The sequence below is a fragment of the Sphaerodactylus townsendi genome, linkage group LG17 (genome assembly GCF_021028975.2).
Source record: "Sphaerodactylus townsendi isolate TG3544 linkage group LG17, MPM_Stown_v2.3, whole genome shotgun sequence".
In the NCBI taxonomy this organism is placed as follows: Eukaryota; Metazoa; Chordata; class Lepidosauria; order Squamata; family Sphaerodactylidae; genus Sphaerodactylus; species Sphaerodactylus townsendi.
In genome coordinates, this window is record NC_059441.1 from 12,152,735 (window position 1) to 12,180,297 (window position 27,563).

The 27,563-nt window shown below is 80.5% G+C and overlaps 1 protein-coding gene across 1 annotated transcript in view; it reads left to right on the forward strand.

Annotated features, from left to right (window-relative positions):
• TSPAN3 (tetraspanin 3) overlaps window positions 1-27,563 on the forward strand; it is a 47,523-nt gene that overhangs the window by 14,964 nt on the left and 4,996 nt on the right. The window contains exons 5-7 of the mRNA XM_048519728.1: window positions 23,675-23,869; window positions 24,867-24,896; window positions 27,017-27,118. Coding sequence (XP_048375685.1) covers window positions 23,675-23,869; window positions 24,867-24,896; window positions 27,017-27,118 — 327 coding nt within the window. The remainder of the gene's footprint in view (window positions 1-23,674; window positions 23,870-24,866; window positions 24,897-27,016; window positions 27,119-27,563) is intronic.

The following is a 27,563-nucleotide window of genomic DNA, read 5'->3' on the forward strand; positions in this document are numbered from 1 at the left end:
AAAAATAAAATAAATGGCCAATAACGGTTGTTCTTAATAGAAGTTCTAATAATCTGATACCGTGTTTCCCCGAATATAAGACAGTGTCTTATATTACATATATTACGTGTTTCCCCGAATATAAGACAGTGTCTTATATTAATTTTTGCTCCCAAAGATGTGCTATGTCTTATTTTCAGGGGATGTCTTATTTTTCCTGTGTTCTGTTCGTCGGGCATGCTTCCAAACAAAAACTTTGCTATGTCTTACTTTCAGGGGATGCCTTATATTGCGCACTTCAGCAAAACCTCTACTTTGTCTTATTTTGGGGGGATGTCTTATATTAGGGGAAACAGGGTATATATATAACAACACTGATAAAACGATTGCTGTTCTAACTTTCTGGAATCTTTCTCGCAAAATAAAAGTCTCACACAATAAAACTTGTAAGGGCGTGTTATTATCATTGTTATGATGTGATTAATCGATTGTCTATTTCCCTTTGAACCCCCTTTCCATTTAATATATAATAGCTCATAAAGGTTATTCATAATTTATATACCAAATTTCATCTCCCTGTATTTCTGATCCAGTGGTCACATCAGGGACATAAGAACATAAGAACATAAGAACAAGCCAGCTGGATCAGACCAAAGTCCATCTAGGCCAGCTCTCTGCTACTCGCACTGGCCCACCAGGTGCCACTGGGAGCTCACATGTAGGATGTGAACGCAATGGCCTTCTGCGGCTGCTGCTCCCGATCACCTGGTCTGTTAAGGCATTTGCAATCTCAGATCAAAGAGGATCAAGATTGGTAGCCATACATCGACTTCTCCTCCATAAATCTGTCCAAGCCCCTTTTAAAGCTATCCAGGCTAGTGGCCATCACCCCCTCCTGTGGCAGCATATTCCAAACACCAATCCCACGTTGCGTGAAGAAGTGTTTCCTTTTATTAGTCCCAATTCTTCCCCCCAGCATTTTCAATGAATGCCCCCTGGTTCTAGTATTGTGAGAAAGAGAGAAAAATTTCTCTCTGTCAACATTTTCTACCCCATGCATAATTTTGTAGACTTCAATCATATCCCCCCTCAGCCGCCTCCTCTCCAAACTAAAGAGTCCCAAACGCTGCAGCCTCTCCTCATAGGGAAGGTGCTCCAGTCCCTCAGTCATCATAAGAACATAAGAACATAAGCCAGCTGGATCAGACCAGAGTCCATCTAGTCCAGCTCTCTGCTACTCGCAGTGGCCCACCAGGTGCCTTTGGGAGTTCACATGTAGGATGTGAAAGCAATGGCCTTCTGTGGCTGTTGCTCCCGAGCACCTGGACTGTTAAGGCATTTGCAATCTCAGATCAAAGAGGATCAAGATTGGTAGCCATAAATCGACTTCTCCTCCATAAATCTGTCCAAGCCCCTTTTAAAGCTATCCAGGTTAGTGGCCATCACCACCTCCTGTGGCAGCATATTCCAAACACCAATCACACGTTGCGTGAAGAAGTGTTTCCTTTTATTAGTTCTAATTCTTCCCCCCAGCATTTTCAATGAATGCCCCCTGGTTCTAGTATTGTGAGAAAGAGAGAAAAATTTCTCTCTGTCAACATTTTCTACCCCATGCATAATTTTATAGACTTCAATCATATCCCCCCTCAGACGTCTCCTCTCCAAACTAAAGAGTCCCAAACGCTGCAGCCTTTCCTCATAAGGAAGGTGCTGCAGTCCCTCAATCATCCTCGTCGCCCTTCTCTGCACTTTTTCTATCTCTTCAATATCCTTTTTGAGATGTGGCGACCAGAACTGAACACAGTACTCCAAGTGCGGTCGCACCACAGCTTTATATAAGGGCATGACAATCTTTGCAGTTTTATTCTCAATTCCTTTCCTAATTATCCCCAGCATAGAGTTTGCCTTTTTCACAGCTGCCATACATTGAGTTGACATTCCCATGGAACTATCAACTAAGACGCCCAAATCCCTTTCCTGGTCTGTGACTGATAGCACTGACCCCTGTAGCATGTATGTGAAGTTTGGATTTTTTGCCCCTATGTGCATCACTTTGCATTTTGCTACATTGAACTGCATTTGCCATTTCTTAGCCCACTCACCTAATTTATCAAGGTCCGCTTGGAGCTCCTCGCAATCCTTTGTGGTTCTCACCACCCTACATAATTTGGTATCATCTGCAAACTTGGCCACCACGCTACCCACCCCTACTTCCAGGTCATTTATGAATAGGTTAAAGAGCACTGGTCCCAATACGGATCCTTGGGGGACACCACTCCCTACATCTCTCCATTGTGAGAATTTCCCATTTACACCCACTCTTTGCTTCCTGTTTCTCAACCAGTTTTTAATCCATAGGAGGACTTCCCCTCTTATTCCTTCATTGCTGAGTTTTCTCAATAGTCTCTGGTGAGGAACTTTGTCAAAAGCCTTTTGGAAATCCAAGTAGACAATGTCCACTGGTTCCCCCTTATCCACATGCCTGTTTACATCCTCAAAGAACTCTAGTAAGTTTGTAAGACAGGATTTGCCTCTGCAAAAGCCATGCTGACTCTTTCTCAGCAGGTCTTGCTTTTCTACATGTTTTATAATTTTATCTTTAATGACAGATTCTACTAATTTACCAGGAACAGATGTCAAACTGACTGGCCTGTAATTTCCCGGGTCCCCCCTAGATCCTTTCTTAAAGATTGGTGTGACATTGGCCATCTTCCAGTCTTCAGGGATGGAGCCTGATTTCAAGGATAAGTTGCATATTAAAGTGAGAAGATCAGCAATTTCATGCTTGAGCTCTTTAAGAACTCTTGGGTGAATGCAATCTGGGCCAGGGGATTTGGTAACATTTAGTTTATCAATGGCTGCCAGAACTTCTTCCTTGTCTACCACTATCTTTGTTAGTTCCTCGGATTCGCCTCCTAAGAAGCTTGGTTCAGGTGCAGGAATTTTCCTCACCTCCTCTTGGGTGAAGACAGATGCAAAGAATTCATTCAGCTTTTCTGCAATCTCCCTGTCATCTTTTAGCACACCCTTTGTTCCTTTGTCATCTAACGGGCCTACCGCTTCCCTTGCTGGCTTCCTGCTTTTGATGTACTTGAAGAACTGTTTGTTGCTGGTTTTGATGTTCACAGCCATGTGTTCCTCATAATCCTTTTTTGCCTCCCTTACAGCTAACTTGCTTCTCTTTTGCCACCATTTGTGTTCTCTCTGGTATTCTTTATCAGTTAAGTTGGACTTCCATTTTCTAAAAGACATCTTTTTTTTTCCTAATAATTTCCTCAACGTCCCTTGTTAACCATGGTGGCTTTCTTTTGGACTGGGCGCTGCCTTTCCTAACCTGCGGAACACATTCCAGCTGAGCTTTTGTGACTGTGTTTTTAAATAACCTCCAAGCATCTTGGACATTTTTGACTCTCTTGATTTTCCCTTTCAGCTTCCTGCGCACTATCCCCCTCATCTTTGAGAAATTTCCCTTTCTGAAGGCAAATGTAACTACATTAGTAGTTGTCACTTGTTCGCATGCAGAGATACTGAATCTTGGGGGGGGGGTGGGGGGGGGGGGGGGTGGGGGGGGGGGGGGGTGGGGGGGGGGGGGGGTGGGGGGGGGGGGGGGTGGGGGGGGGGGGGGGTGGGGGGGGGGGGGGGTGGGGGGGGGGGGGGGTGGGGGGGGGGGGGGGTGGGGGGGGGGGGGGGTGGGGGGGGGGGGGGGTGGGGGGGGGGGGGGGTGGGGGGGGGGGGGGGTGGGGGGGGGGGGGGGTGGGGGGGGGGGGGGGTGGGGGGGGGGGGGGGTGGGGGGGGGGGGGGGTGGGGGGGGGGGGGGGTGGGGGGGGGGGGGGGTGGGGGGGGGGGGGGGTGGGGGGGGGGGGGGGTGGGGGGGGGGGGGGGTGGGGGGGGGGGGGGGTGGGGGGGGGGGGGGGTGGGGGGGGGGGGGGGTGGGGGGGGGGGGGGGTGGGGGGGGGGGGGGGTGGGGGGGGGGGGGGGTGGGGGGGGGGGGGGGTGGGGGGGGGGGGGGGTGGGGGGGGGGGGGGGTGGGGGGGGGGGGGGGTGGGGGGGGGGGGGGGTGGGGGGGGGGGGGGGTGGGGGGGGGGGGGGGTGGGGGGGGGGGGGGGTGGGGGGGGGGGGGGGTGGGGGGGGGGGGGGGTGGGGGGGGGGGGGGGTGGGGGGGGGGGGGGGTGGGGGGGGGGGGGGGTGGGGGGGGGGGGGGGTGGGGGGGGGGGGGGGTGGGGGGGGGGGGGGGTGGGGGGGGGGGGGGGTGGGGGGGGGGGGGGGTGGGGGGGGGGGGGGGTGGGGGGGGGGGGGGGTGGGGGGGGGGGGGGGTGGGGGGGGGGGGGGGTGGGGGGGGGGGGGGGTGGGGGGGGGGGGGGGTGGGGGGGGGGGGGGGTGGGGGGGGGGGGGGGTGGGGGGGGGGGGGGGTGGGGGGGGGGGGGGGTGGGGGGGGGGGGGGGTGGGGGGGGGGGGGGGTGGGGGGGGGGGGGGGTGGGGGGGGGGGGGGGTGGGGGGGGGGGGGGGTGGGGGGGGGGGGGGGTGGGGGGGGGGGGGGGTGGGGGGGGGGGGGGGTGGGGGGGGGGGGGGGTGGGGGGGGGGGGGGGTGGGGGGGGGGGGGGGTGGGGGGGGGGGGGGGTGGGGGGGGGGGGGGGTGGGGGGGGGGGGGGGTGGGGGGGGGGGGGGGTGGGGGGGGGGGGGGGTGGGGGGGGGGGGGGGTGGGGGGGGGGGGGGGTGGGGGGGGGGGGGGGTGGGGGGGGGGGGGGGTGGGGGGGGGGGGGGGTGGGGGGGGGGGGGGGTGGGGGGGGGGGGGGGTGGGGGGGGGGGGGGGTGGGGGGGGGGGGGGGTGGGGGGGGGGGGGGGTGGGGGGGGGGGGGGGTGGGGGGGGGGGGGGGTGGGGGGGGGGGGGGGTGGGGGGGGGGGGGGGTGGGGGGGGGGGGGGGTGGGGGGGGGGGGGGGTGGGGGGGGGGGGGGGTGGGGGGGGGGGGGGGTGGGGGGGGGGGGGGGTGGGGGGGGGGGGGGGTGGGGGGGGGGGGGGGTGGGGGGGGGGGGGGGTGGGGGGGGGGGGGGGTGGGGGGGGGGGGGGGTGGGGGGGGGGGGGGGTGGGGGGGGGGGGGGGTGGGGGGGGGGGGGGGTGGGGGGGGGGGGGGGTGGGGGGGGGGGGGGGTGGGGGGGGGGGGGGGTGGGGGGGGGGGGGGGTGGGGGGGGGGGGGGGTGGGGGGGGGGGGGGGTGGGGGGGGGGGGGGGTGGGGGGGGGGGGGGGTGGGGGGGGGGGGGGGTGGGGGGGGGGGGGGGTGGGGGGGGGGGGGGGTGGGGGGGGGGGGGGGTGGGGGGGGGGGGGGGTGGGGGGGGGGGGGGGTGGGGGGGGGGGGGGGTGGGGGGGGGGGGGGGTGGGGGGGGGGGGGGGTGGGGGGGGGGGGGGGTGGGGGGGGGGGGGGGTGGGGGGGGGGGGGGGTGGGGGGGGGGGGGGGTGGGGGGGGGGGGGGGTGGGGGGGGGGGGGGGTGGGGGGGGGGGGGGGTGGGGGGGGGGGGGGGTGGGGGGGGGGGGGGGTGGGGGGGGGGGGGGGTGGGGGGGGGGGGGGGTGGGGGGGGGGGGGGGTGGGGGGGGGGGGGGGTGGGGGGGGGGGGGGGTGGGGGGGGGGGGGGGTGGGGGGGGGGGGGGGTGGGGGGGGGGGGGGGTGGGGGGGGGGGGGGGTGGGGGGGGGGGGGGGTGGGGGGGGGGGGGGGTGGGGGGGGGGGGGGGTGGGGGGGGGGGGGGGTGGGGGGGGGGGGGGGTGGGGGGGGGGGGGGGTGGGGGGGGGGGGGGGTGGGGGGGGGGGGGGGTGGGGGGGGGGGGGGGTGGGGGGGGGGGGGGGTGGGGGGGGGGGGGGGTGGGGGGGGGGGGGGGTGGGGGGGGGGGGGGGTGGGGGGGGGGGGGGGTGGGGGGGGGGGGGGGTGGGGGGGGGGGGGGGTGGGGGGGGGGGGGGGTGGGGGGGGGGGGGGGTGGGGGGGGGGGGGGGTGGGGGGGGGGGGGGGTGGGGGGGGGGGGGGGTGGGGGGGGGGGGGGGTGGGGGGGGGGGGGGGTGGGGGGGGGGGGGGGTGGGGGGGGGGGGGGGTGGGGGGGGGGGGGGGTGGGGGGGGGGGGGGGTGGGGGGGGGGGGGGGTGGGGGGGGGGGGGGGTGGGGGGGGGGGGGGGTGGGGGGGGGGGGGGGTGGGGGGGGGGGGGGGTGGGGGGGGGGGGGGGTGGGGGGGGGGGGGGGTGGGGGGGGGGGGGGGTGGGGGGGGGGGGGGGTGGGGGGGGGGGGGGGTGGGGGGGGGGGGGGGTGGGGGGGGGGGGGGGTGGGGGGGGGGGGGGGTGGGGGGGGGGGGGGGTGGGGGGGGGGGGGGGTGGGGGGGGGGGGGGGTGGGGGGGGGGGGGGGTGGGGGGGGGGGGGGGTGGGGGGGGGGGGGGGTGGGGGGGGGGGGGGGTGGGGGGGGGGGGGGGTGGGGGGGGGGGGGGGTGGGGGGGGGGGGGGGTGGGGGGGGGGGGGGGTGGGGGGGGGGGGGGGTGGGGGGGGGGGGGGGTGGGGGGGGGGGGGGGTGGGGGGGGGGGGGGGTGGGGGGGGGGGGGGGTGGGGGGGGGGGGGGGTGGGGGGGGGGGGGGGTGGGGGGGGGGGGGGGTGGGGGGGGGGGGGGGTGGGGGGGGGGGGGGGTGGGGGGGGGGGGGGGTGGGGGGGGGGGGGGGTGGGGGGGGGGGGGGGTGGGGGGGGGGGGGGGTGGGGGGGGGGGGGGGTGGGGGGGGGGGGGGGTGGGGGGGGGGGGGGGTGGGGGGGGGGGGGGGTGGGGGGGGGGGGGGGTGGGGGGGGGGGGGGGTGGGGGGGGGGGGGGGTGGGGGGGGGGGGGGGTGGGGGGGGGGGGGGGTGGGGGGGGGGGGGGGTGGGGGGGGGGGGGGGTGGGGGGGGGGGGGGGTGGGGGGGGGGGGGGGTGGGGGGGGGGGGGGGTGGGGGGGGGGGGGGGTGGGGGGGGGGGGGGGTGGGGGGGGGGGGGGGTGGGGGGGGGGGGGGGTGGGGGGGGGGGGGGGTGGGGGGGGGGGGGGGTGGGGGGGGGGGGGGGTGGGGGGGGGGGGGGGTGGGGGGGGGGGGGGGTGGGGGGGGGGGGGGGTGGGGGGGGGGGGGGGTGGGGGGGGGGGGGGGTGGGGGGGGGGGGGGGTGGGGGGGGGGGGGGGTGGGGGGGGGGGGGGGTGGGGGGGGGGGGGGGTGGGGGGGGGGGGGGGTGGGGGGGGGGGGGGGTGGGGGGGGGGGGGGGTGGGGGGGGGGGGGGGTGGGGGGGGGGGGGGGTGGGGGGGGGGGGGGGTGGGGGGGGGGGGGGGTGGGGGGGGGGGGGGGTGGGGGGGGGGGGGGGTGGGGGGGGGGGGGGGTGGGGGGGGGGGGGGGTGGGGGGGGGGGGGGGTGGGGGGGGGGGGGGGTGGGGGGGGGGGGGGGTGGGGGGGGGGGGGGGTGGGGGGGGGGGGGGGTGGGGGGGGGGGGGGGTGGGGGGGGGGGGGGGTGGGGGGGGGGGGGGGTGGGGGGGGGGGGGGGTGGGGGGGGGGGGGGGTGGGGGGGGGGGGGGGTGGGGGGGGGGGGGGGTGGGGGGGGGGGGGGGTGGGGGGGGGGGGGGGTGGGGGGGGGGGGGGGTGGGGGGGGGGGGGGGTGGGGGGGGGGGGGGGTGGGGGGGGGGGGGGGTGGGGGGGGGGGGGGGTGGGGGGGGGGGGGGGTGGGGGGGGGGGGGGGTGGGGGGGGGGGGGGGTGGGGGGGGGGGGGGGTGGGGGGGGGGGGGGGTGGGGGGGGGGGGGGGTGGGGGGGGGGGGGGGTGGGGGGGGGGGGGGGTGGGGGGGGGGGGGGGTGGGGGGGGGGGGGGGTGGGGGGGGGGGGGGGTGGGGGGGGGGGGGGGTGGGGGGGGGGGGGGGTGGGGGGGGGGGGGGGTGGGGGGGGGGGGGGGTGGGGGGGGGGGGGGGTGGGGGGGGGGGGGGGTGGGGGGGGGGGGGGGTGGGGGGGGGGGGGGGTGGGGGGGGGGGGGGGTGGGGGGGGGGGGGGGTGGGGGGGGGGGGGGGTGGGGGGGGGGGGGGGTGGGGGGGGGGGGGGGTGGGGGGGGGGGGGGGTGGGGGGGGGGGGGGGTGGGGGGGGGGGGGGGTGGGGGGGGGGGGGGGTGGGGGGGGGGGGGGGTGGGGGGGGGGGGGGGTGGGGGGGGGGGGGGGTGGGGGGGGGGGGGGGTGGGGGGGGGGGGGGGTGGGGGGGGGGGGGGGTGGGGGGGGGGGGGGGTGGGGGGGGGGGGGGGTGGGGGGGGGGGGGGGTGGGGGGGGGGGGGGGTGGGGGGGGGGGGGGGTGGGGGGGGGGGGGGGTGGGGGGGGGGGGGGGTGGGGGGGGGGGGGGGTGGGGGGGGGGGGGGGTGGGGGGGGGGGGGGGTGGGGGGGGGGGGGGGTGGGGGGGGGGGGGGGTGGGGGGGGGGGGGGGTGGGGGGGGGGGGGGGTGGGGGGGGGGGGGGGTGGGGGGGGGGGGGGGTGGGGGGGGGGGGGGGTGGGGGGGGGGGGGGGTGGGGGGGGGGGGGGGTGGGGGGGGGGGGGGGTGGGGGGGGGGGGGGGTGGGGGGGGGGGGGGGTGGGGGGGGGGGGGGGTGGGGGGGGGGGGGGGTGGGGGGGGGGGGGGGTGGGGGGGGGGGGGGGTGGGGGGGGGGGGGGGTGGGGGGGGGGGGGGGTGGGGGGGGGGGGGGGTGGGGGGGGGGGGGGGTGGGGGGGGGGGGGGGTGGGGGGGGGGGGGGGTGGGGGGGGGGGGGGGTGGGGGGGGGGGGGGGTGGGGGGGGGGGGGGGTGGGGGGGGGGGGGGGTGGGGGGGGGGGGGGGTGGGGGGGGGGGGGGGTGGGGGGGGGGGGGGGTGGGGGGGGGGGGGGGTGGGGGGGGGGGGGGGTGGGGGGGGGGGGGGGTGGGGGGGGGGGGGGGTGGGGGGGGGGGGGGGTGGGGGGGGGGGGGGGTGGGGGGGGGGGGGGGTGGGGGGGGGGGGGGGTGGGGGGGGGGGGGGGTGGGGGGGGGGGGGGGTGGGGGGGGGGGGGGGTGGGGGGGGGGGGGGGTGGGGGGGGGGGGGGGTGGGGGGGGGGGGGGGTGGGGGGGGGGGGGGGTGGGGGGGGGGGGGGGTGGGGGGGGGGGGGGGTGGGGGGGGGGGGGGGTGGGGGGGGGGGGGGGTGGGGGGGGGGGGGGGTGGGGGGGGGGGGGGGTGGGGGGGGGGGGGGGTGGGGGGGGGGGGGGGTGGGGGGGGGGGGGGGTGGGGGGGGGGGGGGGTGGGGGGGGGGGGGGGTGGGGGGGGGGGGGGGTGGGGGGGGGGGGGGGTGGGGGGGGGGGGGGGTGGGGGGGGGGGGGGGTGGGGGGGGGGGGGGGTGGGGGGGGGGGGGGGTGGGGGGGGGGGGGGGTGGGGGGGGGGGGGGGTGGGGGGGGGGGGGGGTGGGGGGGGGGGGGGGTGGGGGGGGGGGGGGGTGGGGGGGGGGGGGGGTGGGGGGGGGGGGGGGTGGGGGGGGGGGGGGGTGGGGGGGGGGGGGGGTGGGGGGGGGGGGGGGTGGGGGGGGGGGGGGGTGGGGGGGGGGGGGGGTGGGGGGGGGGGGGGGTGGGGGGGGGGGGGGGTGGGGGGGGGGGGGGGTGGGGGGGGGGGGGGGTGGGGGGGGGGGGGGGTGGGGGGGGGGGGGGGTGGGGGGGGGGGGGGGTGGGGGGGGGGGGGGGTGGGGGGGGGGGGGGGTGGGGGGGGGGGGGGGTGGGGGGGGGGGGGGGTGGGGGGGGGGGGGGGTGGGGGGGGGGGGGGGTGGGGGGGGGGGGGGGTGGGGGGGGGGGGGGGTGGGGGGGGGGGGGGGTGGGGGGGGGGGGGGGTGGGGGGGGGGGGGGGTGGGGGGGGGGGGGGGTGGGGGGGGGGGGGGGTGGGGGGGGGGGGGGGTGGGGGGGGGGGGGGGTGGGGGGGGGGGGGGGTGGGGGGGGGGGGGGGTGGGGGGGGGGGGGGGTGGGGGGGGGGGGGGGTGGGGGGGGGGGGGGGTGGGGGGGGGGGGGGGTGGGGGGGGGGGGGGGTGGGGGGGGGGGGGGGTGGGGGGGGGGGGGGGTGGGGGGGGGGGGGGGTGGGGGGGGGGGGGGGTGGGGGGGGGGGGGGGTGGGGGGGGGGGGGGGTGGGGGGGGGGGGGGGTGGGGGGGGGGGGGGGTGGGGGGGGGGGGGGGTGGGGGGGGGGGGGGGTGGGGGGGGGGGGGGGTGGGGGGGGGGGGGGGTGGGGGGGGGGGGGGGTGGGGGGGGGGGGGGGTGGGGGGGGGGGGGGGTGGGGGGGGGGGGGGGTGGGGGGGGGGGGGGGTGGGGGGGGGGGGGGGTGGGGGGGGGGGGGGGTGGGGGGGGGGGGGGGTGGGGGGGGGGGGGGGTGGGGGGGGGGGGGGGTGGGGGGGGGGGGGGGTGGGGGGGGGGGGGGGTGGGGGGGGGGGGGGGTGGGGGGGGGGGGGGGTGGGGGGGGGGGGGGGTGGGGGGGGGGGGGGGTGGGGGGGGGGGGGGGTGGGGGGGGGGGGGGGTGGGGGGGGGGGGGGGTGGGGGGGGGGGGGGGTGGGGGGGGGGGGGGGTGGGGGGGGGGGGGGGTGGGGGGGGGGGGGGGTGGGGGGGGGGGGGGGTGGGGGGGGGGGGGGGTGGGGGGGGGGGGGGGTGGGGGGGGGGGGGGGTGGGGGGGGGGGGGGGTGGGGGGGGGGGGGGGTGGGGGGGGGGGGGGGTGGGGGGGGGGGGGGGTGGGGGGGGGGGGGGGTGGGGGGGGGGGGGGGTGGGGGGGGGGGGGGGTGGGGGGGGGGGGGGGTGGGGGGGGGGGGGGGTGGGGGGGGGGGGGGGTGGGGGGGGGGGGGGGTGGGGGGGGGGGGGGGTGGGGGGGGGGGGGGGTGGGGGGGGGGGGGGGTGGGGGGGGGGGGGGGTGGGGGGGGGGGGGGGTGGGGGGGGGGGGGGGTGGGGGGGGGGGGGGGTGGGGGGGGGGGGGGGTGGGGGGGGGGGGGGGTGGGGGGGGGGGGGGGTGGGGGGGGGGGGGGGTGGGGGGGGGGGGGGGTGGGGGGGGGGGGGGGTGGGGGGGGGGGGGGGTGGGGGGGGGGGGGGGTGGGGGGGGGGGGGGGTGGGGGGGGGGGGGGGTGGGGGGGGGGGGGGGTGGGGGGGGGGGGGGGTGGGGGGGGGGGGGGGTGGGGGGGGGGGGGGGTGGGGGGGGGGGGGGGTGGGGGGGGGGGGGGGTGGGGGGGGGGGGGGGTGGGGGGGGGGGGGGGTGGGGGGGGGGGGGGGTGGGGGGGGGGGGGGGTGGGGGGGGGGGGGGGTGGGGGGGGGGGGGGGTGGGGGGGGGGGGGGGTGGGGGGGGGGGGGGGTGGGGGGGGGGGGGGGTGGGGGGGGGGGGGGGTGGGGGGGGGGGGGGGTGGGGGGGGGGGGGGGTGGGGGGGGGGGGGGGTGGGGGGGGGGGGGGGTGGGGGGGGGGGGGGGTGGGGGGGGGGGGGGGTGGGGGGGGGGGGGGGTGGGGGGGGGGGGGGGTGGGGGGGGGGGGGGGTGGGGGGGGGGGGGGGTGGGGGGGGGGGGGGGTGGGGGGGGGGGGGGGTGGGGGGGGGGGGGGGTGGGGGGGGGGGGGGGTGGGGGGGGGGGGGGGTGGGGGGGGGGGGGGGTGGGGGGGGGGGGGGGTGGGGGGGGGGGGGGGTGGGGGGGGGGGGGGGTGGGGGGGGGGGGGGGTGGGGGGGGGGGGGGGTGGGGGGGGGGGGGGGTGGGGGGGGGGGGGGGTGGGGGGGGGGGGGGGTGGGGGGGGGGGGGGGTGGGGGGGGGGGGGGGTGGGGGGGGGGGGGGGTGGGGGGGGGGGGGGGTGGGGGGGGGGGGGGGTGGGGGGGGGGGGGGGTGGGGGGGGGGGGGGGTGGGGGGGGGGGGGGGTGGGGGGGGGGGGGGGTGGGGGGGGGGGGGGGTGGGGGGGGGGGGGGGTGGGGGGGGGGGGGGGTGGGGGGGGGGGGGGGTGGGGGGGGGGGGGGGTGGGGGGGGGGGGGGGTGGGGGGGGGGGGGGGTGGGGGGGGGGGGGGGTGGGGGGGGGGGGGGGTGGGGGGGGGGGGGGGTGGGGGGGGGGGGGGGTGGGGGGGGGGGGGGGTGGGGGGGGGGGGGGGTGGGGGGGGGGGGGGGTGGGGGGGGGGGGGGGTGGGGGGGGGGGGGGGTGGGGGGGGGGGGGGGTGGGGGGGGGGGGGGGTGGGGGGGGGGGGGGGTGGGGGGGGGGGGGGGTGGGGGGGGGGGGGGGTGGGGGGGGGGGGGGGTGGGGGGGGGGGGGGGTGGGGGGGGGGGGGGGTGGGGGGGGGGGGGGGTGGGGGGGGGGGGGGGTGGGGGGGGGGGGGGGTGGGGGGGGGGGGGGGTGGGGGGGGGGGGGGGTGGGGGGGGGGGGGGGTGGGGGGGGGGGGGGGTGGGGGGGGGGGGGGGTGGGGGGGGGGGGGGGTGGGGGGGGGGGGGGGTGGGGGGGGGGGGGGGTGGGGGGGGGGGGGGGTGGGGGGGGGGGGGGGTGGGGGGGGGGGGGGGTGGGGGGGGGGGGGGGTGGGGGGGGGGGGGGGTGGGGGGGGGGGGGGGTGGGGGGGGGGGGGGGTGGGGGGGGGGGGGGGTGGGGGGGGGGGGGGGTGGGGGGGGGGGGGGGTGGGGGGGGGGGGGGGTGGGGGGGGGGGGGGGTGGGGGGGGGGGGGGGTGGGGGGGGGGGGGGGTGGGGGGGGGGGGGGGTGGGGGGGGGGGGGGGTGGGGGGGGGGGGGGGTGGGGGGGGGGGGGGGTGGGGGGGGGGGGGGGTGGGGGGGGGGGGGGGTGGGGGGGGGGGGGGGTGGGGGGGGGGGGGGGTGGGGGGGGGGGGGGGTGGGGGGGGGGGGGGGTGGGGGGGGGGGGGGGTGGGGGGGGGGGGGGGTGGGGGGGGGGGGGGGTGGGGGGGGGGGGGGGTGGGGGGGGGGGGGGGTGGGGGGGGGGGGGGGTGGGGGGGGGGGGGGGTGGGGGGGGGGGGGGGTGGGGGGGGGGGGGGGTGGGGGGGGGGGGGGGTGGGGGGGGGGGGGGGTGGGGGGGGGGGGGGGTGGGGGGGGGGGGGGGTGGGGGGGGGGGGGGGTGGGGGGGGGGGGGGGTGGGGGGGGGGGGGGGTGGGGGGGGGGGGGGGTGGGGGGGGGGGGGGGTGGGGGGGGGGGGGGGTGGGGGGGGGGGGGGGTGGGGGGGGGGGGGGGTGGGGGGGGGGGGGGGTGGGGGGGGGGGGGGGTGGGGGGGGGGGGGGGTGGGGGGGGGGGGGGGTGGGGGGGGGGGGGGGTGGGGGGGGGGGGGGGTGGGGGGGGGGGGGGGTGGGGGGGGGGGGGGGTGGGGGGGGGGGGGGGTGGGGGGGGGGGGGGGTGGGGGGGGGGGGGGGTGGGGGGGGGGGGGGGTGGGGGGGGGGGGGGGTGGGGGGGGGGGGGGGTGGGGGGGGGGGGGGGTGGGGGGGGGGGGGGGTGGGGGGGGGGGGGGGTGGGGGGGGGGGGGGGTGGGGGGGGGGGGGGGTGGGGGGGGGGGGGGGTGGGGGGGGGGGGGGGTGGGGGGGGGGGGGGGTGGGGGGGGGGGGGGGTGGGGGGGGGGGGGGGTGGGGGGGGGGGGGGGTGGGGGGGGGGGGGGGTGGGGGGGGGGGGGGGTGGGGGGGGGGGGGGGTGGGGGGGGGGGGGGGTGGGGGGGGGGGGGGGTGGGGGGGGGGGGGGGTGGGGGGGGGGGGGGGTGGGGGGGGGGGGGGGTGGGGGGGGGGGGGGGTGGGGGGGGGGGGGGGTGGGGGGGGGGGGGGGTGGGGGGGGGGGGGGGTGGGGGGGGGGGGGGGTGGGGGGGGGGGGGGGTGGGGGGGGGGGGGGGTGGGGGGGGGGGGGGGTGGGGGGGGGGGGGGGTGGGGGGGGGGGGGGGTGGGGGGGGGGGGGGGTGGGGGGGGGGGGGGGTGGGGGGGGGGGGGGGTGGGGGGGGGGGGGGGTGGGGGGGGGGGGGGGTGGGGGGGGGGGGGGGTGGGGGGGGGGGGGGGTGGGGGGGGGGGGGGGTGGGGGGGGGGGGGGGTGGGGGGGGGGGGGGGTGGGGGGGGGGGGGGGTGGGGGGGGGGGGGGGTGGGGGGGGGGGGGGGTGGGGGGGGGGGGGGGTGGGGGGGGGGGGGGGTGGGGGGGGGGGGGGGTGGGGGGGGGGGGGGGTGGGGGGGGGGGGGGGTGGGGGGGGGGGGGGGTGGGGGGGGGGGGGGGTGGGGGGGGGGGGGGGTGGGGGGGGGGGGGGGTGGGGGGGGGGGGGGGTGGGGGGGGGGGGGGGTGGGGGGGGGGGGGGGTGGGGGGGGGGGGGGGTGGGGGGGGGGGGGGGTGGGGGGGGGGGGGGGTGGGGGGGGGGGGGGGTGGGGGGGGGGGGGGGTGGGGGGGGGGGGGGGTGGGGGGGGGGGGGGGTGGGGGGGGGGGGGGGTGGGGGGGGGGGGGGGTGGGGGGGGGGGGGGGTGGGGGGGGGGGGGGGTGGGGGGGGGGGGGGGTGGGGGGGGGGGGGGGTGGGGGGGGGGGGGGGTGGGGGGGGGGGGGGGTGGGGGGGGGGGGGGGTGGGGGGGGGGGGGGGTGGGGGGGGGGGGGGGTGGGGGGGGGGGGGGGTGGGGGGGGGGGGGGGTGGGGGGGGGGGGGGGTGGGGGGGGGGGGGGGTGGGGGGGGGGGGGGGTGGGGGGGGGGGGGGGTGGGGGGGGGGGGGGGTGGGGGGGGGGGGGGGTGGGGGGGGGGGGGGGTGGGGGGGGGGGGGGGTGGGGGGGGGGGGGGGTGGGGGGGGGGGGGGGTGGGGGGGGGGGGGGGTGGGGGGGGGGGGGGGTGGGGGGGGGGGGGGGTGGGGGGGGGGGGGGGTGGGGGGGGGGGGGGGTGGGGGGGGGGGGGGGTGGGGGGGGGGGGGGGTGGGGGGGGGGGGGGGTGGGGGGGGGGGGGGGTGGGGGGGGGGGGGGGTGGGGGGGGGGGGGGGTGGGGGGGGGGGGGGGTGGGGGGGGGGGGGGGTGGGGGGGGGGGGGGGTGGGGGGGGGGGGGGGTGGGGGGGGGGGGGGGTGGGGGGGGGGGGGGGTGGGGGGGGGGGGGGGTGGGGGGGGGGGGGGGTGGGGGGGGGGGGGGGTGGGGGGGGGGGGGGGTGGGGGGGGGGGGGGGTGGGGGGGGGGGGGGGTGGGGGGGGGGGGGGGTGGGGGGGGGGGGGGGTGGGGGGGGGGGGGGGTGGGGGGGGGGGGGGGTGGGGGGGGGGGGGGGTGGGGGGGGGGGGGGGTGGGGGGGGGGGGGGGTGGGGGGGGGGGGGGGTGGGGGGGGGGGGGGGTGGGGGGGGGGGGGGGTGGGGGGGGGGGGGGGTGGGGGGGGGGGGGGGTGGGGGGGGGGGGGGGTGGGGGGGGGGGGGGGTGGGGGGGGGGGGGGGTGGGGGGGGGGGGGGGTGGGGGGGGGGGGGGGTGGGGGGGGGGGGGGGTGGGGGGGGGGGGGGGTGGGGGGGGGGGGGGGTGGGGGGGGGGGGGGGTGGGGGGGGGGGGGGGTGGGGGGGGGGGGGGGTGGGGGGGGGGGGGGGTGGGGGGGGGGGGGGGTGGGGGGGGGGGGGGGTGGGGGGGGGGGGGGGTGGGGGGGGGGGGGGGTGGGGGGGGGGGGGGGTGGGGGGGGGGGGGGGTGGGGGGGGGGGGGGGTGGGGGGGGGGGGGGGTGGGGGGGGGGGGGGGTGGGGGGGGGGGGGGGTGGGGGGGGGGGGGGGTGGGGGGGGGGGGGGGTGGGGGGGGGGGGGGGTGGGGGGGGGGGGGGGTGGGGGGGGGGGGGGGTGGGGGGGGGGGGGGGTGGGGGGGGGGGGGGGTGGGGGGGGGGGGGGGTGGGGGGGGGGGGGGGTGGGGGGGGGGGGGGGTGGGGGGGGGGGGGGGTGGGGGGGGGGGGGGGTGGGGGGGGGGGGGGGTGGGGGGGGGGGGGGGTGGGGGGGGGGGGGGGTGGGGGGGGGGGGGGGTGGGGGGGGGGGGGGGTGGGGGGGGGGGGGGGTGGGGGGGGGGGGGGGTGGGGGGGGGGGGGGGTGGGGGGGGGGGGGGGTGGGGGGGGGGGGGGGTGGGGGGGGGGGGGGGTGGGGGGGGGGGGGGGTGGGGGGGGGGGGGGGTGGGGGGGGGGGGGGGTGGGGGGGGGGGGGGGTGGGGGGGGGGGGGGGTGGGGGGGGGGGGGGGTGGGGGGGGGGGGGGGTGGGGGGGGGGGGGGGTGGGGGGGGGGGGGGGTGGGGGGGGGGGGGGGTGGGGGGGGGGGGGGGTGGGGGGGGGGGGGGGTGGGGGGGGGGGGGGGTGGGGGGGGGGGGGGGTGGGGGGGGGGGGGGGTGGGGGGGGGGGGGGGTGGGGGGGGGGGGGGGTGGGGGGGGGGGGGGGTGGGGGGGGGGGGGGGTGGGGGGGGGGGGGGGTGGGGGGGGGGGGGGGTGGGGGGGGGGGGGGGTGGGGGGGGGGGGGGGTGGGGGGGGGGGGGGGTGGGGGGGGGGGGGGGTGGGGGGGGGGGGGGGTGGGGGGGGGGGGGGGTGGGGGGGGGGGGGGGTGGGGGGGGGGGGGGGTGGGGGGGGGGGGGGGTGGGGGGGGGGGGGGGTGGGGGGGGGGGGGGGTGGGGGGGGGGGGGGGTGGGGGGGGGGGGGGGTGGGGGGGGGGGGGGGTGGGGGGGGGGGGGGGTGGGGGGGGGGGGGGGTGGGGGGGGGGGGGGGTGGGGGGGGGGGGGGGTGGGGGGGGGGGGGGGTGGGGGGGGGGGGGGGTGGGGGGGGGGGGGGGTGGGGGGGGGGGGGGGTGGGGGGGGGGGGGGGTGGGGGGGGGGGGGGGTGGGGGGGGGGGGGGGTGGGGGGGGGGGGGGGTGGGGGGGGGGGGGGGTGGGGGGGGGGGGGGGTGGGGGGGGGGGGGGGTGGGGGGGGGGGGGGGTGGGGGGGGGGGGGGGTGGGGGGGGGGGGGGGTGGGGGGGGGGGGGGGTGGGGGGGGGGGGGGGTGGGGGGGGGGGGGGGTGGGGGGGGGGGGGGGTGGGGGGGGGGGGGGGTGGGGGGGGGGGGGGGTGGGGGGGGGGGGGGGTGGGGGGGGGGGGGGGTGGGGGGGGGGGGGGGTGGGGGGGGGGGGGGGTGGGGGGGGGGGGGGGTGGGGGGGGGGGGGGGTGGGGGGGGGGGGGGGTGGGGGGGGGGGGGGGTGGGGGGGGGGGGGGGTGGGGGGGGGGGGGGGTGGGGGGGGGGGGGGGTGGGGGGGGGGGGGGGTGGGGGGGGGGGGGGGTGGGGGGGGGGGGGGGTGGGGGGGGGGGGGGGTGGGGGGGGGGGGGGGTGGGGGGGGGGGGGGGTGGGGGGGGGGGGGGGTGGGGGGGGGGGGGGGTGGGGGGGGGGGGGGGTGGGGGGGGGGGGGGGTGGGGGGGGGGGGGGGTGGGGGGGGGGGGGGGTGGGGGGGGGGGGGGGTGGGGGGGGGGGGGGGTGGGGGGGGGGGGGGGTGGGGGGGGGGGGGGGTGGGGGGGGGGGGGGGTGGGGGGGGGGGGGGGTGGGGGGGGGGGGGGGTGGGGGGGGGGGGGGGTGGGGGGGGGGGGGGGTGGGGGGGGGGGGGGGTGGGGGGGGGGGGGGGTGGGGGGGGGGGGGGGTGGGGGGGGGGGGGGGTGGGGGGGGGGGGGGGTGGGGGGGGGGGGGGGTGGGGGGGGGGGGGGGTGGGGGGGGGGGGGGGTGGGGGGGGGGGGGGGTGGGGGGGGGGGGGGGTGGGGGGGGGGGGGGGTGGGGGGGGGGGGGGGTGGGGGGGGGGGGGGGTGGGGGGGGGGGGGGGTGGGGGGGGGGGGGGGTGGGGGGGGGGGGGGGTGGGGGGGGGGGGGGGTGGGGGGGGGGGGGGGTGGGGGGGGGGGGGGGTGGGGGGGGGGGGGGGTGGGGGGGGGGGGGGGTGGGGGGGGGGGGGGGTGGGGGGGGGGGGGGGTGGGGGGGGGGGGGGGTGGGGGGGGGGGGGGGTGGGGGGGGGGGGGGGTGGGGGGGGGGGGGGGTGGGGGGGGGGGGGGGTGGGGGGGGGGGGGGGTGGGGGGGGGGGGGGGTGGGGGGGGGGGGGGGTGGGGGGGGGGGGGGGTGGGGGGGGGGGGGGGTGGGGGGGGGGGGGGGTGGGGGGGGGGGGGGGTGGGGGGGGGGGGGGGTGGGGGGGGGGGGGGGTGGGGGGGGGGGGGGGTGGGGGGGGGGGGGGGTGGGGGGGGGGGGGGGTGGGGGGGGGGGGGGGTGGGGGGGGGGGGGGGTGGGGGGGGGGGGGGGTGGGGGGGGGGGGGGGTGGGGGGGGGGGGGGGTGGGGGGGGGGGGGGGTGGGGGGGGGGGGGGGTGGGGGGGGGGGGGGGTGGGGGGGGGGGGGGGTGGGGGGGGGGGGGGGTGGGGGGGGGGGGGGGTGGGGGGGGGGGGGGGTGGGGGGGGGGGGGGGTGGGGGGGGGGGGGGGTGGGGGGGGGGGGGGGTGGGGGGGGGGGGGGGTGGGGGGGGGGGGGGGTGGGGGGGGGGGGGGGTGGGGGGGGGGGGGGGTGGGGGGGGGGGGGGGTGGGGGGGGGGGGGGGTGGGGGGGGGGGGGGGTGGGGGGGGGGGGGGGTGGGGGGGGGGGGGGGTGGGGGGGGGGGGGGGTGGGGGGGGGGGGGGGTGGGGGGGGGGGGGGGTGGGGGGGGGGGGGGGTGGGGGGGGGGGGGGGTGGGGGGGGGGGGGGGTGGGGGGGGGGGGGGGTGGGGGGGGGGGGGGGTGGGGGGGGGGGGGGGTGGGGGGGGGGGGGGGTGGGGGGGGGGGGGGGTGGGGGGGGGGGGGGGTGGGGGGGGGGGGGGGTGGGGGGGGGGGGGGGTGGGGGGGGGGGGGGGTGGGGGGGGGGGGGGGTGGGGGGGGGGGGGGGTGGGGGGGGGGGGGGGTGGGGGGGGGGGGGGGTGGGGGGGGGGGGGGGTGGGGGGGGGGGGGGGTGGGGGGGGGGGGGGGTGGGGGGGGGGGGGGGTGGGGGGGGGGGGGGGTGGGGGGGGGGGGGGGTGGGGGGGGGGGGGGGTGGGGGGGGGGGGGGGTGGGGGGGGGGGGGGGTGGGGGGGGGGGGGGGTGGGGGGGGGGGGGGGTGGGGGGGGGGGGGGGTGGGGGGGGGGGGGGGTGGGGGGGGGGGGGGGTGGGGGGGGGGGGGGGTGGGGGGGGGGGGGGGTGGGGGGGGGGGGGGGTGGGGGGGGGGGGGGGTGGGGGGGGGGGGGGGTGGGGGGGGGGGGGGGTGGGGGGGGGGGGGGGTGGGGGGGGGGGGGGGTGGGGGGGGGGGGGGGTGGGGGGGGGGGGGGGTGGGGGGGGGGGGGGGTGGGGGGGGGGGGGGGTGGGGGGGGGGGGGGGTGGGGGGGGGGGGGGGTGGGGGGGGGGGGGGGTGGGGGGGGGGGGGGGTGGGGGGGGGGGGGGGTGGGGGGGGGGGGGGGTGGGGGGGGGGGGGGGTGGGGGGGGGGGGGGGTGGGGGGGGGGGGGGGTGGGGGGGGGGGGGGGTGGGGGGGGGGGGGGGTGGGGGGGGGGGGGGGTGGGGGGGGGGGGGGGTGGGGGGGGGGGGGGGTGGGGGGGGGGGGGGGTGGGGGGGGGGGGGGGTGGGGGGGGGGGGGGGTGGGGGGGGGGGGGGGTGGGGGGGGGGGGGGGTGGGGGGGGGGGGGGGTGGGGGGGGGGGGGGGTGGGGGGGGGGGGGGGTGGGGGGGGGGGGGGGTGGGGGGGGGGGGGGGTGGGGGGGGGGGGGGGTGGGGGGGGGGGGGGGTGGGGGGGGGGGGGGGTGGGGGGGGGGGGGGGTGGGGGGGGGGGGGGGTGGGGGGGGGGGGGGGTGGGGGGGGGGGGGGGTGGGGGGGGGGGGGGGTGGGGGGGGGGGGGGGTGGGGGGGGGGGGGGGTGGGGGGGGGGGGGGGTGGGGGGGGGGGGGGGTGGGGGGGGGGGGGGGTGGGGGGGGGGGGGGGTGGGGGGGGGGGGGGGTGGGGGGGGGGGGGGGTGGGGGGGGGGGGGGGTGGGGGGGGGGGGGGGTGGGGGGGGGGGGGGGTGGGGGGGGGGGGGGGTGGGGGGGGGGGGGGGTGGGGGGGGGGGGGGGTGGGGGGGGGGGGGGGTGGGGGGGGGGGGGGGTGGGGGGGGGGGGGGGTGGGGGGGGGGGGGGGTGGGGGGGGGGGGGGGTGGGGGGGGGGGGGGGTGGGGGGGGGGGGGGGTGGGGGGGGGGGGGGGTGGGGGGGGGGGGGGGTGGGGGGGGGGGGGGGTGGGGGGGGGGGGGGGTGGGGGGGGGGGGGGGTGGGGGGGGGGGGGGGTGGGGGGGGGGGGGGGTGGGGGGGGGGGGGGGTGGGGGGGGGGGGGGGTGGGGGGGGGGGGGGGTGGGGGGGGGGGGGGGTGGGGGGGGGGGGGGGTGGGGGGGGGGGGGGGTGGGGGGGGGGGGGGGTGGGGGGGGGGGGGGGTGGGGGGGGGGGGGGGTGGGGGGGGGGGGGGGTGGGGGGGGGGGGGGGTGGGGGGGGGGGGGGGTGGGGGGGGGGGGGGGTGGGGGGGGGGGGGGGTGGGGGGGGGGGGGGGTGGGGGGGGGGGGGGGTGGGGGGGGGGGGGGGTGGGGGGGGGGGGGGGTGGGGGGGGGGGGGGGTGGGGGGGGGGGGGGGTGGGGGGGGGGGGGGGTGGGGGGGGGGGGGGGTGGGGGGGGGGGGGGGTGGGGGGGGGGGGGGGTGGGGGGGGGGGGGGGTGGGGGGGGGGGGGGGTGGGGGGGGGGGGGGGTGGGGGGGGGGGGGGGTGGGGGGGGGGGGGGGTGGGGGGGGGGGGGGGTGGGGGGGGGGGGGGGTGGGGGGGGGGGGGGGTGGGGGGGGGGGGGGGTGGGGGGGGGGGGGGGTGGGGGGGGGGGGGGGTGGGGGGGGGGGGGGGTGGGGGGGGGGGGGGGTGGGGGGGGGGGGGGGTGGGGGGGGGGGGGGGTGGGGGGGGGGGGGGGTGGGGGGGGGGGGGGGTGGGGGGGGGGGGGGGTGGGGGGGGGGGGGGGTGGGGGGGGGGGGGGGTGGGGGGGGGGGGGGGTGGGGGGGGGGGGGGGTGGGGGGGGGGGGGGGTGGGGGGGGGGGGGGGTGGGGGGGGGGGGGGGTGGGGGGGGGGGGGGGTGGGGGGGGGGGGGGGTGGGGGGGGGGGGGGGTGGGGGGGGGGGGGGGTGGGGGGGGGGGGGGGTGGGGGGGGGGGGGGGTGGGGGGGGGGGGGGGTGGGGGGGGGGGGGGGTGGGGGGGGGGGGGGGTGGGGGGGGGGGGGGGTGGGGGGGGGGGGGGGTGGGGGGGGGGGGGGGTGGGGGGGGGGGGGGGTGGGGGGGGGGGGGGGTGGGGGGGGGGGGGGGTGGGGGGGGGGGGGGGTGGGGGGGGGGGGGGGTGGGGGGGGGGGGGGGTGGGGGGGGGGGGGGGTGGGGGGGGGGGGGGGTGGGGGGGGGGGGGGGTGGGGGGGGGGGGGGGTGGGGGGGGGGGGGGGTGGGGGGGGGGGGGGGTGGGGGGGGGGGGGGGTGGGGGGGGGGGGGGGTGGGGGGGGGGGGGGGTGGGGGGGGGGGGGGGTGGGGGGGGGGGGGGGTGGGGGGGGGGGGGGGTGGGGGGGGGGGGGGGTGGGGGGGGGGGGGGGTGGGGGGGGGGGGGGGTGGGGGGGGGGGGGGGTGGGGGGGGGGGGGGGTGGGGGGGGGGGGGGGTGGGGGGGGGGGGGGGTGGGGGGGGGGGGGGGTGGGGGGGGGGGGGGGTGGGGGGGGGGGGGGGTGGGGGGGGGGGGGGGTGGGGGGGGGGGGGGGTGGGGGGGGGGGGGGGTGGGGGGGGGGGGGGGTGGGGGGGGGGGGGGGTGGGGGGGGGGGGGGGTGGGGGGGGGGGGGGGTGGGGGGGGGGGGGGGTGGGGGGGGGGGGGGGTGGGGGGGGGGGGGGGTGGGGGGGGGGGGGGGTGGGGGGGGGGGGGGGTGGGGGGGGGGGGGGGTGGGGGGGGGGGGGGGTGGGGGGGGGGGGGGGTGGGGGGGGGGGGGGGTGGGGGGGGGGGGGGGTGGGGGGGGGGGGGGGTGGGGGGGGGGGGGGGTGGGGGGGGGGGGGGGTGGGGGGGGGGGGGGGTGGGGGGGGGGGGGGGTGGGGGGGGGGGGGGGTGGGGGGGGGGGGGGGTGGGGGGGGGGGGGGGTGGGGGGGGGGGGGGGTGGGGGGGGGGGGGGGTGGGGGGGGGGGGGGGTGGGGGGGGGGGGGGGTGGGGGGGGGGGGGGGTGGGGGGGGGGGGGGGTGGGGGGGGGGGGGGGTGGGGGGGGGGGGGGGTGGGGGGGGGGGGGGGTGGGGGGGGGGGGGGGTGGGGGGGGGGGGGGGTGGGGGGGGGGGGGGGTGGGGGGGGGGGGGGGTGGGGGGGGGGGGGGGTGGGGGGGGGGGGGGGTGGGGGGGGGGGGGGGTGGGGGGGGGGGGGGGTGGGGGGGGGGGGGGGTGGGGGGGGGGGGGGGTGGGGGGGGGGGGGGGTGGGGGGGGGGGGGGGTGGGGGGGGGGGGGGGTGGGGGGGGGGGGGGGTGGGGGGGGGGGGGGGTGGGGGGGGGGGGGGGTGGGGGGGGGGGGGGGTGGGGGGGGGGGGGGGTGGGGGGGGGGGGGGGTGGGGGGGGGGGGGGGTGGGGGGGGGGGGGGGTGGGGGGGGGGGGGGGTGGGGGGGGGGGGGGGTGGGGGGGGGGGGGGGTGGGGGGGGGGGGGGGTGGGGGGGGGGGGGGGTGGGGGGGGGGGGGGGTGGGGGGGGGGGGGGGTGGGGGGGGGGGGGGGTGGGGGGGGGGGGGGGTGGGGGGGGGGGGGGGTGGGGGGGGGGGGGGGTGGGGGGGGGGGGGGGTGGGGGGGGGGGGGGGTGGGGGGGGGGGGGGGTGGGGGGGGGGGGGGGTGGGGGGGGGGGGGGGTGGGGGGGGGGGGGGGTGGGGGGGGGGGGGGGTGGGGGGGGGGGGGGGTGGGGGGGGGGGGGGGTGGGGGGGGGGGGGGGTGGGGGGGGGGGGGGGTGGGGGGGGGGGGGGGTGGGGGGGGGGGGGGGTGGGGGGGGGGGGGGGTGGGGGGGGGGGGGGGTGGGGGGGGGGGGGGGTGGGGGGGGGGGGGGGTGGGGGGGGGGGGGGGTGGGGGGGGGGGGGGGTGGGGGGGGGGGGGGGTGGGGGGGGGGGGGGGTGGGGGGGGGGGGGGGTGGGGGGGGGGGGGGGTGGGGGGGGGGGGGGGTGGGGGGGGGGGGGGGTGGGGGGGGGGGGGGGTGGGGGGGGGGGGGGGTGGGGGGGGGGGGGGGTGGGGGGGGGGGGGGGTGGGGGGGGGGGGGGGTGGGGGGGGGGGGGGGTGGGGGGGGGGGGGGGTGGGGGGGGGGGGGGGTGGGGGGGGGGGGGGGTGGGGGGGGGGGGGGGTGGGGGGGGGGGGGGGTGGGGGGGGGGGGGGGTGGGGGGGGGGGGGGGTGGGGGGGGGGGGGGGTGGGGGGGGGGGGGGGTGGGGGGGGGGGGGGGTGGGGGGGGGGGGGGGTGGGGGGGGGGGGGGGTGGGGGGGGGGGGGGGTGGGGGGGGGGGGGGGTGGGGGGTGGGGGGGGTGGGGGGGGGGGGGGGGGGGGGGGGGGGGGGGTGGGGGGGGGGGGGGTGGGGGGGGGGGGGGTGGGGGTGGGGGGGGGGGGGGGGGGGTGGGGGGGGGGGGGGGGGGTGGGGGGGGGGGGGGGTGGGGGGGGGGGGGGGGTTTGGGCCGTGAGGGGGGGGGGGGTGGGGGACTGATGGGAATTGCAGTCCATAACATCTGGAGTGCCAAAGGTTCGCCACCATGGACTTAGGGTAGAACCGACCAGAAATCTGAAAAAACAACAACCTTGAAGCCAATCATAACCACGTCCCCGTGGCAGAGGTTTGAACCCAGCTGTGTCTTGACAGGCGGCGGCGGGCATTCTGTGCTACGTGGGCGCTTACGTCTTCATCACGTACGATGACTACGACCACTTCTTCGAGGACGTCTACACGCTCATCCCTGCCGTGGTTATCATAGCTGTGGGGACGCTCCTCTTCATCATCGGTCTCATCGGCTGCTGCGCCACGATCCGAGAGAGTCGCTGTGGGCTCGCGACGGTAAGTGGCCACTATTGTCTGGAACAACTTTCCCTTTGTCGAGTGCTAAGACCCAGCGTGGCGTAGTGGTTAAGATCGGGTATGCTCTAATCTGAGGAACCGGGTTTGATTCCCCACTCCTCCACCTGAGTGGCAGAGGCTTATCTGGGGAACCAGATTAGCTTGTGCACTCCAACACATGCCAGCTGGGAGATCTTGAGCGAGTCACAGTTCTTCGGAGTTCTCTCAGCTCCACCCACCTCACAGGGGGTTTGTTGTGGGGGGGGGAAGGGAAAGGAGCTTGTAAGCCCCTTTTAGTCTCCTTACAGGAGAGAAAGGGGGGGGATATAAATCCAAACTCTTCTTCTCGTTCACAGTTATCTGCTCACCATGAGCAAATCCTGCTTTTTAGCCACTTATGTATCATCTTCAGATTCGACAGTAAAACTGTTCTTAACGCTCCTGCTCGAGATTTATAATACAGAAGGGGGGGGGATGATTACCCCATAACAAAGCTCAGCTCGTTCGGTACTCGGTCAGTGAAATAACATCCACTGTAACGGGAGCTGCCTCTTTCAAGCATCGGAGACACACTCGTGTTCGACATGCATAATAGACTAATTTGACTCAAAGTACGAGACTGCAAAATATTTCATGACGCTTGCGCAGACGTAACTCGAGCTTCCCGTGGCGTTGCCCGGTAAAGCAGTGCTGGAATCTTTTCTGGGTCTTTTGGTCTCTTTGATTTGGGGCCTACGTACTCAAATGATTGCTTGATAAGATCCTGTAACATACTGGGATTGTGTGTGTTCTGTGTTACCCAGAGATCTTGAGTTAAGTTATCGTTGCATAACCAATAAGCAGGAAAGCTGTGTTTACACCAGATCCTCACGTTTCCCGACTACCTTTAAAACCACAGTGCTGTATTACCTTTTTTTTGTTTCGGGACACGCAGTTTGTGCAGTCATCCTCCTGCTTTCGTAATTAACTTCGTCACAGAGGAAGTGGTGAGAATTAGGTGGTTCTGGGCTACATCTACAGAGCGAAGGTAAATCGGTCTCTCTCACACAAAACTCTTACAACGGGGCTCGCAAACCTCCGGGCTTGGGATTTTGTAAACCCGCAGGCGAAATCGGAGGAGGCTGCCGGGCTGGAATTACAGGCGTAAAAATAAAAACGGCACACTCGCTGCCGAAGGAAGTAATTAGAAGTCTTAAAAGAGATGAAGCGCTAAGAAGGACTAAGGCGGCGAATCAAGAAGCCGGGGTCACTGGCGGGTGGTGAATGATTCCTCCTGTAGTATTTTTAACGTTATTCTTTTTCTCGACTTGGCAGTAACGTCCGTTGTTCAAGATCAAATAACTGCTCCCCTCCCCCTGGTTTTTTTGGTTAGTTTCAAAGAACCTGGTTGAGTCTGAAGATGTAGAGATTCATTCTAAAACTATGCTGTTTGTAGCGTGTTGGGGAGTCACAAGAATCTCTTGCCCCCCCCTTCAGATATTTTTGGGTCACACCCCATCTAAATCATTGCAGTCCCCTCCTCATGGCTGCAATACCTGCCTTACGCTCGGGTTGCTACCGTTCCTGGAGTCTGTGACATTTGACCCAGTCGGTGTTAAAAAACTATCCACAACGAAGGGGACAATCCCTTCATTGCATTTTCTTTAAAAGATAGCACATCAACCAAGATAGCAACAGTGGAAAATGACCATTTGAGGTCATCAAGCGGGGGATGAAATCTTAATTATCCTGGGCTCTGAAACTTGAGTGCTGGAGGTGGCAGATAAACACACTTCCTTGACATAGGGCGATTCCGCACATGAGTAAAATAGGTTCGACACAGTTCCCTGAGAAGGAATTACTAACCTAGAGCTCGGAAAACCATTGTTGTTCACCACTGCAACCAGCTTGATCCCAGCTCAGAGGGCGGAATCATCCTGTGCCTCTTCGCCGCTCCGTTCCAATTGGCTACTGTTCTACAGCCATGTTCCGTCTATCCCTACACACGTTATTAAAAAAACTGCCAGAGGAATGGAGGGACGAAGGTGGCGTTTTGATTTCCGTCAACAGCTGAAAAGGCAGCATGCTCTGAAACACTCAGCTGTAGCGATTGGTTGAATGGGGACTTCCTGGCACCAGAGATTCTTGGTCGCGACTTTACTCAGCTGAATCGAGCTGAGATTACGGCGTGCAGTTCCCTGAAAAAGTAGTAGTTCCCAACTGGAGTCGGAAATTTGACCGTTACACGGGGCAAAGCTGGTACAAAACCACGTCGATCCCAGTGGCTGTGCGGAGCACTTAGGTCGAACACAGCTCGAACTTAGGTAGATAACCCAAGTGCGGAATCGACCTTAGTTTCATTGGTTATAAGAGTGGGGAAGAGACGGGCAAAGACTGTAGTTGTAGTTATATGAACCTTCCCTCTATTCATTCCTGACTCCTTTCACTGACATCTCCACAATTGAATGGTGTGGGGATTACTTTAGAAAAGGATCTCTCCACACCCATGGTCTGTTGAAAGTTAGCACAATTCCTCTTCCCTTTTCGTCTCCACTGCGGTACGGATTCTACCCACCAACCACCTTATTCGGGGCAGGTACAGTATTCAAGATAAAGGGGGACCAGCGTTCCAGTAACTCTGCTGTGGGGCGTGAGATGCTCAGAAGAAAAGAGAGCATATAACTTTTAAAATCATTCCCCGTGCTTTGTGCCTCCTTCACTCTCCGCTCTAAGTGGAGCAAGACGCATGCTTGCAAGTGTCACAGAAGTAATCCGGTATTTCAAACAGCCTTGTTCTCCATTTGCTTCATACTCAGGAGGGAGCTGAGAAATACTTTATCTCAATTCTCTTTCCGGTCAACCAGCGACTTCCTTTCATCTGCTCCGGACAGGATAGCAGATGTTAGATTTGCACTGTTGCCTCGTCTTAAGGTTGATTGGCCAGACCGTAACTTCTCACCCAGTCCCCAAAAATGATCCCGTGGGCGAAAACAGCCAATCAGCATTTTATATTGGCTGTAAAGTATCCCATTGGACGAGTGTTTAAGGACCGTCTTCATCGGGGCCCCTGTTTTATGCATACGTTGTTTGCCAGAGTTATCTGTTCAGAATGGAAAGCCAAATGGATGACTGTATTTTGGGGGTTTTGTCTTTTCCCCCCCAAACCAGGTGGAGGATGAAGTCAATCACAGCATCACGAAAGTGTACGACGCATATAATGGGACAAACCCAGATGCTGCCAGCCGCGCCATTGACTACGTGCAGAGACAGGTGAGGGCAGGTGCCGTTCTGCCACCCGCCCAGGTGTTGTAACAACAAAGTTGGGGTGGTCTGCCGAACCCTACAAGGCAGGGGCTCACCTGTTCCCTATGCGACAGGGCCGAGCAGGAAGCCATGACCTCCATAGAAGGTCTCTCTGTGTTCAGATTCCTCTCCTGGAAGCCGCCAAAGCTACCTGATTGATTGATTGATTGATTGATTGATTGATTGATTGATTGATTAATTGATTTAATTGATTGATTGATTGATTGATTGATTGATTGATTGATTGATTGATTGATTAGGTATACCGCCCTATCCCTGAAGGGCTCAGGGCGGTGAACAACATAAAATCATATATAAAACATAGTGTAAAATAAGTAAATTCTAAAACAGTAGCCCCACGAAGTCCATATACAACCCTCCCCGGAAAAAGAATGGGTCCCAATGATGTTAG